The sequence below is a fragment of the Frankliniella occidentalis genome, unplaced genomic scaffold (assembly GCF_000697945.3).
Source record: "Frankliniella occidentalis isolate FOCC.00 unplaced genomic scaffold, Focc_3.1 Scaffold20, whole genome shotgun sequence".
NCBI classification, from domain to species: Eukaryota; Metazoa; Arthropoda; class Insecta; order Thysanoptera; family Thripidae; genus Frankliniella; species Frankliniella occidentalis.
Window position 1 is genome coordinate 751,495 of NW_026267150.1, and position 9,815 is coordinate 761,309.

The window sequence follows — 9,815 nt, forward strand, 5'->3', positions numbered from 1 at the left end:
CTTATCTTGCTTGTACTGTATAAGACCCAGATCTGGCCCCACCACGCACTCGACCTCTTATCCGGGGGGTATAAAACGGCGAGCCAGATCTGGTGAGGTATCAGATTGAAGAGACTCACCCCAACGATCAGCGTATTCATCATTATGAGGATCGGCTAGGTCATTCCCAACTTCAAGGCCCAGACTACCCAGGGGACCATAGACTTCTATCAGTGGCAAGTGGAAAGCGGACGTGAGTCAACCAAATATGGGAAAGAAACAAACAAACATGTTCAAAAGTTGGCGAATCGGGACGCCGAACAGCAGCATACTTGTGCCGCCACGCACGCGTGCGTGCAGGTTTGCCTATTAAACCATGGAGCGTTATGGCCCAAGTGAGTGGGCCATTGAAAAATAGGAAAATGTGACCAGAGAGGTAAGGCAGAACAGGTTACGGTTTGCGAAATTGTCTATTTGTTTTTTGTTCGTGGCACTTTGTTAGCATACGGCAGACCGACCTGTCATTCCTGTCGTCCATGACGACCAAACAAACGGCGATTTGAACGGTAAACCAACATGTTTTCTGCTTTAGGTGGGTGGTGCTGTTCTCGCACCCGGCCGATTTCACGCCCGTGTACACCACGGAGCTGGGCCGCATCGACCGTCCACTTCCCCGAGTTCCAGAGGCGCAACACCAAGCTGCTGGCTCACTCGTGCGACAAGCCCTCTACATCATCGGCCCGGACCACAAGCTCAAGCTCGCTATGCTGCACCCCATGTCCACCGGCAGGAACGTCGAGGAAGTCTGCATTTCGCACCATAGTTCTGAACTGGACTCCTCTTTTTTTCGCGAGTAAGTGTTATTGAGTATCGGCACTCGTATGTCTTTTCAGCAAGGTCCTATGCGTTGTATCGATTCGCTGCGACTGTCTTCTCGCCTGCCGTACGTCGCCAAGCCTGCAAACTGGACTCCCGGTGACAAGGTCATGTTCCTACCTGAGGTACCCGAGGTCAAGGAGTCGGACCTAAAACGGCTTTTCCCTAGAGGCGTTGAGAGGGTATCTATGCCCTCGGGGATTGGCTACGTTAGCACGACCACTGACAACGGCTACAAGAACACTAGTAAACTGTAAGTCTACCCCCGTTTGTGAATATCCTCAATTTCAGTGGCTTACAAAAATAATCCTGAGAGTTTACTGGATGTCTCGGAGTACGCGCCGGTGCGAGTGGGTTTGCCTACTCACAGAAGGAGCCATTGGCGTCTTACGAGCAGCGGGAGAAGGCAAACCGAGGCAAACCCACCCACACCGGTGCATGCACCAAGACACACGCGACGGTAGCGCAAGATATTTCCATATTATAATTTTCTTGTTCTAGTCGGTCAATTATTTTTCATGTTCTAGCTTTATTGTTAAAAATGGACTAAATCTTCAAAGATGGCATGGATGAAACTAAGCAGTTGATTGCTCAACTACAAAACACAAATGAATGAAAATAAACTTACACAATGCATTTAACTTTGAGATCAGTTTTCTTGCTGCAGCTTTCTGTTTAATGGTTTATCACAACCTAAAAAAATTTACATTCCCCAGAACAGTACATTACTTTCATGAGACACTCGCTGTTGATTTGTCGTTTCTCCGGCCGGGAGCATTGACCGTTGTTGTGAGGCGTGTTGGTGCCGGGTAGAGCCCTGCAACGAGCGAGCACTGAGAGCAAGCGCTCGCCTCTGTCGCCGACCGCGCCTAATAGCTCTCGTTGCTCGCAGCCGCCCTCGCTTTGCTCGCTCACGAGCTACCACCCGGCGCGAGCAACGCGAGCAAATTTTGCTCTCTGGTAGCTCGTGCAGTGGCGGCGCGCGGTGCGACGGTGCGACACGCACGCTCGGATGCTGCGTCGGACGCGGGCAGCGCCAGAAGTAGGCGCGCAGCCTTGCTCGCAGATAGCTCGTGAGCAAAGCTAGCTCCTGCCTCTAAGTGCCCCGCTCCGCCGACCTGGCTTTTGCTCACGGCGCGTGGCCCTATGAGCAACTTTGCTCACAGCCCCGACTCGCAGCGCGTTGCTCTCAGTGCTCGCTCGTTGCAGGGCTCTAGTGCCGGGGCGAGGCAAGCGCGCCAATGCTAGCGCCTGCAACGCGCCGGGTAGGCCAACCCGCCAAGGAGCCATGTGGAGCCGGCGGCCCGCCCTCAGCCCCCACCCCAAGTGCAGCGGCTCGTCCAGGCTGGCGCCCCGTGGTAACCCTGTCACTGTGGGGGACACTTCTTCCAGTCTTGCTCTGCCTCTCTGCACTGACATCCTCTTGACCTATCGCATCAGTTGATCGACAATACGGAGAACGTTTAATGAAAGCGAGTCGCTATATTCGTGAATTAATAGAAAAGCCATAATTTTTGATATTAAAACGTTGCTTATGATTTGGGATTTAAAATTAGTTTTGATGCGTTGTACAGTCCTTGTTCGACCCAGACAACTTTTTTTTTTAGGGGGTGAGCGACCGAAGGAATTTGGTCATGGCCTGGAGGCGTTCGCTGGTGCTGGTCGTGTACGTCGTCTCGGTGACTAGCGACGAGGTGAGCTCCATGAGGTCGCCGAGCGGCATCTGCCGCAGGTTGGGTAGGCGGGCCACGTCGTCGATGAACTTGATGACCTCGTTGAGGGAGGTGGACTCGTCCATGGACTGCGCGGCGAGGGTCGGGTGGAACGTCTCCGCCATCGGCCTGCCCGGGGGCGCGCGCGTCCGCCACGGCTCGCGCCAGATGTCGCTGGTCGTGCGGATGTAGGTCTGGCCGGAGGGGCACTCGATCGTGTCGACGCCGCCCGGGAACAGCGACGGCAGGTCCTCCTGCTTGACGTGCGGCAGCACCATCACCTGCTTGCCGGGCTGCGAGGTGGACACGAGAAAGCACCATGAGAAACATTTGGAAAAAAACAAACAGGTAGCAGGATAGGGGTTTCTGTCTGGTTTATTACCTCCCAGTCGCTTGGCGTGGCCACGACTTTTAATCTCGAGGTCAATTGAAGGGAGTCGATCACTCTTAGCATCTCACTGCAGACAAAGAGGGAGGGTGGCTTAAGTTAGAAGCCATTGAAATTCCCGAAATACAATCTGGAACAACTGTTTGGCCAGGCGAGCGGTTAACGCCAAGCACACTTCGTGCTCGTGCCGGACCGTGAGCTTCCGCTCTCACGGCCCCGTTCGGTTAGGCAACCAACTCGCACTCTGCATGTGGTAAGTACAGTCTATCGCACAGCGTCTTCGACCGGCGTACTCACTCCATGCTGCGGCCGGTTGAGTTGGGGTACTGCATGGTGAGCTTGATTCTTCGGTCAGGCCCGATCACGTACACAGAGCGGACCGTCATCGCCATCTCGGGGTTGTCCTTCTGGTCCTCGTCGATCAAGTCCAGGAGGACGGCCAGGTCCCGGCTCTCGTCCGAGATGATGGGGTACGGGAACTCGGACGGAGCGTTGCGGCAGAAGCGCTTGAGGTCCTGAATGAGGCACCAGGGACGCACCAGGTCGGTCAGAGGGGGCGGTCCTCATCACAAATAGTTTGTAAACTGAAGCATTTGGATGCCTTGTAAGAAAAAAGCACGATTTGCTCCGCAGCTTATAAACAAAATCGGAAAGGTTCGGGAGCTTGAAAAGAAATGCGTTCGTACTGCAGAAGGAAATGCTTTGGAAATGCAAATCTGGTTGTAAATGCACAACATGTAATTTTGAACAGGGTGGAAAACGACTACTGCTCTTACACTACAACACAAATACAGTATACCTCGATCCAGGCGTGGTGCGAGCGCAGGCGGTCGCAGGAGAGCGCCAGCAGCTTGACGCCCCTCTTCCAGAACTCATTGTGGCTCTCGGCCAGCCGACTCAGTTCAGACGTGCAGACCGGTGTGAAGTCCGCCGGGTGTGAGACCAGCAAGCACCATCTGCAGAAGGGGCAGAGTCAATTAGCGCATCCAACTACACTAAACATGAACAGCAAAATGTTGCTGAGAGAGCAATCGCTTCAGCTGCCTTGACAAAGCGCTTTGAAAGCAATATTTTTTTGCTGACAATAAAACAACGATTTCAGCTGTGAGAACAAATCTCTTTCCTCCGTGTGAACATCGCAAAAAAAAAAAAAAAAAAAAAAAGAGTTCTTGAACCAAGTTCATTAGTACTTGATACTTGATTAAGTCACTTGAATCAAGACATACTTGAAAATCCAAAGGTACAAGTGCAAGATACTTTGTCCAAGAACTCAGTTTTTTGGGTGTAACTGCCGGTGATAGTAATTAAACTATAAGAGAGCCTCACACCGCAAGACACCTCAACAAAACTGTATGGTGTAAGGTGTAAATGAGGAGGTACATCAAGTTCAACACGTATGGAGACTTGCGGGAAGTCGGCGACCGCACGCAATATTATCGGCTGTTTGGTTAGTGCCCCTTATCTCCTCGAGAGCTGTGCGCCCACCTACCCTCCCCCCTCCCCACCCTCTCAACCCATTTCTTTCAGATGGCGCCTTTAACGAGAATGATTGTAATTAGAGAATATGACTGCCGTATCGCTATGGGATGGACAAGATAAAACGACGCGCCAAAGCAGGGCTTTCTATCATAACACGTTGATAGTCAGTAAAACGTTGTTGTCCAAATTACTCGTCCTCGAGCAGTTCATTGAAAATCATTTGAAAAGGCTAAACTTGAGGCTGGGACTGTAGAAAATGGGTGAGAGCTATTTTTAAAGTGTTTTTCCAGGTGGCTGACTCAACGCCTCGGTCTGTAAGAAATGGGGGCACACCAAACACAAAAAGCAGAAAATGAAAATAACCAACATGAGAATCAAAATGTAAGATATATTCTTCACATCGCAAACCACGACATGATATTCTTTAAATCACCAACTAATACTGCCATAAGAGGTCTCACATGCAGTGAAAGTTGACCAACGTTGCCCCCAAACAATTGTGTTTAGAACAAAAACTATACTAACGAGTCGCCCAGCCAGTCGTAGAACTGAAACCGTCCCGCCGTTGTGTCCGCCAGGAAGTTGGGCACGACCTGTCCCAGGCGCATGGTGGTGGCGAGCACGTGACCGTCTCTGACAACAACACCGAGCTGCGCCGAGCTATGGTCACAGAGCCAGCGCGCCGGCAGTCCCGCGGCGCGGCATAGGCCCAGCGAAAAAATCAATCCGATGCCAAATCCGACGCTGGTCGGACGTCTGGAGATCCTCGGTCACGTCGCTGGCAGCAAGCAGTCGTTATAACCCTTGTTGAAGTTGAAGCGTCCAGTATGTGCGACGTCCCGCCGGGCTGAGCCGAGCTGAGCGGACCGCACCGGTGGCGCCGCGAGAGGAACCGGGCCGGGCTCGCGCCGACAACTAAACCAACAGCGGCTGTCGTGGCAGCAGAGAGCGTCTGGAGGGGCAGAGCCGGGCAGAGCCGGGCAGAGCGGCGGCCGCGTCACGTGACCCACGGCTCATGCGCGGCCCGGCCGAATCCCGCGGCCACCTCGGCCGCGTCAGCTTGGCCGTGGACGGGTCGGTGGAGACGATCGGGGCACATCGCGACGCAGCCGCAGGCGACCTCCCTAAAGTTCTAACCCTGGCCACTCTCCTAGGCGTCCCCTCCCCAGTCCTCGTCATCCTCTCATGCCCGGCTAGTTCAGCCGCTCCCCGCTCGCGGCTCGGCTCGCGGCGCGCACAGAGATAACGGGACGGCGGGGAGGGAAGGGCCCAGCCCCGCCACGCAGGCACGGCCCGGCCGCCGCGGGGGTAGGCCGCCCAACCGACACGCGGAGCCGGGCGAAAGCCTCGGCGAGAGCGTTGGCTGGTTAGGTGTCGCACCTCCCTTCGTTTATCTCCCGTGGTGTTCCAAAATCATTCTCTGCGCAAACTATTTCCAGAGCGATGTTCGCTTACAGTCATTTAACTTGACGTCGGTATGTATAACCCTTCAATTGAAGTGAAGGTGAGGTTCACATAGTTTATTGGGGCGTAGGGCGTAGGTGAGTCATCGGATCAAACGCCCCGTCAAAACCAGATGCAGATTTCTACATGATGCCGACGGCGCCGGCGTTCTCCGACCACCTGGGCGGTGGGGGAACGAGAGTTGTAAAAGTAGTTCATGGCGCATAGAAAAAAAACAAAAAAAACAACAAGTCAAACCGATTCGTCGAATCTTGCGATTGGGCCATTGAAAAAAAAATCCAACCAAACATATTAACACTCAGCGAGCACCACACTCGACATACAACCCCCCTTCCTTTTCATCCCTCCCAGAAAACCCGTATCCTTTCGGTCACTTTTGATTGAGGATTGGACGGGCCGCCCCCTGCATCCTGTGCCGCGCCCGCCACGCCTCTGACCCCCCTCCCCTCTCTCCCTCCCCTCTCTCCCTCCCCGTTCCGAGTCAATAAGTAGGCGGTGTGCGTCCGGCGGCGTTCCAGTAGCGTCCGAGCCGCTGTCTATCGAGGAACAGACACTGCTCCACCATGAGGCTCGGAAAGGTTATTCCCGACTTCCAGGCGCAGACGACGCAGGGGCCCATCAACTTCTACGACTTCCAAGGCGACTCGTGAGTGTAACCGGTGTAACCCAACCGTGTGTTAGAGAGCTACGACAGAACAGGGTTGCATACCCTAAGGGGGGGGGGGGGCTGGCGCCTTACGCGAGTAGGCAAAACCGCATACTGTAGTGGCCCTGACACATGGTACTATGTGATGTTCTGCTTTGTCGGGAACAAGTTTGAGTCCCTTAGATCCGTAAAGAGCAGAGTGCCAAACACATATGTTAAAACATGACCGCCTGCTGGCGACGTTTTGTTCACACCCAGAAAATGAGTTCAATCGAGCAAGGGAATTCCTTTACGCCATTTCCAAAGAAAGTTTTCATTTTATTTTAAGGGATTTTTGTTCGTTTCAATGTCCGGATTCGTTTTCCTGACGACAGATTTAATCTTTGTTCCAATCATTTTCATTTTCAAATTAAGTCACGACATCACGTACCGCGAAAGGTTGTGCTAGCTCAAAGAATTTACCGAGGTCCGATAATTGAAAAATATGATACCTAGAATAAATAATAGAGGACGTCCGTATGCTAACGCACACATTCAAGCGCATCCAATGCGTTATTGGCGATATTATTGGCGATAACGACAGGTAGCTCCGACGGAAACACCAGAAAAAAGAAGCAACATCCAGAAAATCCGCCTGTCAACCATACCGTTAAGAAAATGCCAAGTTCAGATGAATCAAGCTCTCATAGCGCCTTGATAGTTAGGCAACATCCTGGTTGCTGTGCATGCGTGTACCGCGGGGTGGCCTACCCGGTGGCTCGCAGGCGCCCAGCTCCCGTTATTTGCCGAAATAGATCTGATCTGGACAACGAACGATCCTCAACGTGAGGATCGACTCCTGCGCGCTCCTGTGCCCCAGTTGAAGTCATCGTTGTTCCACTATCGAGGTCACAGAAACATCTTCGGGTAAAATCAGTAAATTTGCCGAATTTTTGACATCAGGTTCACATCTATTGCTATTATTTGCAAAACAACACACAGTTTGATTGTTAACAGAAACTATCCTAAGACAAACAGGTGATAAATATTCACCAACGATACAATACGATCGTGACTTGATTAGGCGGTCTGCGTGGCGTGAATGACTCATCCCTCCTTACATAACGTTTGTTACCAGAGCAAACAAACACGAGAGTTGACACGGTGAATAACACAGCAGCCTTGACGACATTGCCAGCGACATACAGCAACGATTCGATGTCTGGAGGCAGTTTAGATTAGTGGCCCTTTTGGGGAATAAGTCGCACAATTTACCTATGAGATTTTTTAAAAACACTAGAAAGCAATATTAACATTTGCGCACACACAAGTGTTGACGCGCTAAACACTTACAAGCGGTTTCGTGCGTTACGGTTGGGCTCAAAAATGTTTCTTTTGACAGGTGGGTGGTGCTGTTCTCGCACCCGGCCGACTTCACGCCCGTGTGCACCACGGAGCTGGGCCGCATCGCCGTCCACTTCCCCGAGTTCCAGAAGCGCAACACCAAGCTGCTGGCTCACTCGTGCGACAAGCTGCAGTCGCACACGGACTGGGTCAACGACATCAAGTCCTACTGCCTCGACATTCCCGGCGACTTCCCCTACCCCATTATCGGTGACGAGACCCGCGAGCTAGCTGTCCTCCTCGACATGATCGACGAGGACCAGAAAGACGACCCGGACACGGCCAAGACGGTGCGCGCCCTCTACATCATCGGCCCGGACCACAAGCTCAAGCTCGCCATGCTGTACCCCATGTCCACCGGCAGGAACGTCGAGTAAGTCAGCACTTAGGGGTTTTCCAGGTTTATGAAGTGAACCCTGCCATTATCTCCTCGCCCCCCCCCCTCCGCGTCTCACAGACGACACTGATAACCTTCTCATGTTTCCCTCCAGCGAGATCCTGCGCTGTATCGACTCGCTGCAGCTGTCGGCCCGCCTGCCGTACGTGGCCACGCCCGCCAACTGGACTCCCGGTGACAAGGTCATGATCGTGCCCAGCGTCAAAGACGAGGACCTCGCCAAGCTGTTCCCCAAGGGCGTGGACAAGGTGGCCATGCCTTCCGGCGAGAACTACGTGAGGACGACCACCGACTACTAATCACGTGTCTGAGCGGCTTCCGCAAGAGGCGTGTTTGAACAGAAATTACAGCCAGTTTGCACTGACCGACTGGTCGGTGTATATCAATGGGACCACGGCCGTGGCTTTGGTTTCGTAGGTAAACAAAAAGAGTGAAGTAGACCCGGTGATGCCAGTCGCTACGCTAAGAAAATGAGTAATCTCCGTGAAACTCTCAGCAGAACGCAAAGCTATATGCATATCCCTTATTGCTTATGCTTTTCTATTAATTAAGACTGACATTATATACTGGTATTATGACATGACACGAAAAATATCAGTTAAAACAAAATAGTTTTTTTACTTTGTGCAGTTTGTTAAAATAAACACAAGCAAAAAAATTGAGTTCGTATTACTCATTCTCATTGAAAACCATGGTTTACACTGTAAATACTCGATTGAGGAGAGCGAGATCAACGACCCCAAAAATCTCGCTCTCAGATCGAGATGTATATTTCTAACTCTACCATTCCACTAAATGTGGAAGAAAGATAAGAATCAAAAATCGCCGGAAATAGTTCCAATACAGGATGCGTATAATATTTGCGCACTTCTGTGACACACCAACAAGTCCTGAATTATTATTTTAAGGAAATGAGAAAATGTTCAGAATTTGATCTGTTGAATTCTGTTTTCGGTGCTTTTGGATTCTTTTCTTTCTTCTTCCCTATTCGGTGGGATGGTCTTGAGTTAAAATTTAAGGTCCTCATCCTATGTGAGTAAGATTTCTCACTGCAATTGGGCGGGGTTAGAAAAATCCCACTCTCTTATGGCGAGAATTCGGTGAATATGACACAAATAGGGCGAGTACGGTAGGGCGAGCCTAGAAGGTCTTCGCTTCGATCGGGCGAGGAAAATGCTGCTGTGAAGCGGAAGAAGGGGGTAAGCCTAATTAGCACTATGACCCTTTAATCGTCTGTCACTCGCGTTTGTTGTATAGGAAGCTCCTGAAGTCATCCTGAGAAGTTAGCTTGTACTCTAAGAACTATCTTGCAAACGTCAATTTGGGAACTTCCGATGTAGCCGACGGCAGTGACACATGATTAAGAGGTGACGGTGCTAAGTGGACTTAACCCCTGCTTCCGCTTCAAGGTAGAATCGTCCACTTATTTCGAGCAGGAAACCTTGCCCTAGGTTTTGCAGTGTCATTAGGACTACCTGCAGTTCCAGCCGC

General features: G+C 51.7%; 3 protein-coding genes across 3 annotated transcripts; 2 read left to right on the forward strand and 1 right to left on the reverse strand.

The window, feature by feature from the left end:
- Positions 1-74: 74 nt before the first annotated feature.
- On the forward strand, positions 75-1,497 carry LOC113211240 (uncharacterized; the record flags this gene model as incomplete). The annotated part of the gene is made up of 4 exons (XM_052264644.1): positions 75-232; positions 572-782; positions 873-1,108; positions 1,383-1,497. Coding segments are annotated over 4 exons (651 nt in total), but the record flags the coding sequence as incomplete, so codon positions are not given.
- On the reverse strand, positions 1,492-5,384 carry LOC113211239 (peroxiredoxin-6). Its single transcript, XM_026429558.2, has 5 exons — positions 4,960-5,384; positions 3,755-3,911; positions 3,253-3,470; positions 2,950-3,025; positions 1,492-2,860 (listed from the first exon to the last, which is right to left on the reverse strand). Exons 1-5 carry the CDS (start codon positions 5,040-5,042, stop codon positions 2,459-2,461), a joined length of 936 nt encoding a protein of 311 aa, XP_026285343.1. The 5' UTR covers positions 5,043-5,384; the 3' UTR covers positions 1,492-2,458.
- Positions 5,385-6,403: 1,019 nt separating this feature from the next.
- Positions 6,404-8,986, forward strand: LOC113211256 (peroxiredoxin-6-like). Its single transcript, XM_026429579.2, has 3 exons — positions 6,404-6,544; positions 7,926-8,300; positions 8,419-8,986. The coding sequence occupies exons 1-3, from the start codon at positions 6,462-6,464 to the stop codon at positions 8,621-8,623; spliced, it is 663 nt and encodes a 220-aa protein (XP_026285364.1). The 5' UTR covers positions 6,404-6,461; the 3' UTR covers positions 8,624-8,986.
- The last annotated feature ends 829 nt before the right edge of the window (positions 8,987-9,815 follow it).

Bases quoted from the DNA above. Each gene is read 5' to 3' on its own strand.
- LOC113211239 (XM_026429558.2), bottom strand. From the start codon at position 5,042: ATGCGCCTGGGACAGGTCGTGCCCAACTTCCTGGCGGACACAACGGCG. The intron at 3,912-4,959 runs GTTAGTATAGTT...CCCCTTCTGCAG, and splicing joins TACGACTGGCTGGGCGACTC to ATGGTGCTTGCTGGTCTCAC. The intron at 3,471-3,754 runs GTATACTGTATT...TGCCTCATTCAG, and splicing joins CGCACCACGCCTGGATCGAG to GACCTCAAGCGCTTCTGCCG.
- LOC113211256 (XM_026429579.2), top strand. From the start codon at position 6,462: ATGAGGCTCGGAAAGGTTATTCCCGACTTCCAGGCGCAGACGACGCAG. The intron at 6,545-7,925 runs GTGAGTGTAACC...TTCTTTTGACAG, and splicing joins TACGACTTCCAAGGCGACTC to GTGGGTGGTGCTGTTCTCGC. The intron at 8,301-8,418 runs GTAAGTCAGCAC...GTTTCCCTCCAG, and splicing joins TCCACCGGCAGGAACGTCGA to CGAGATCCTGCGCTGTATCG.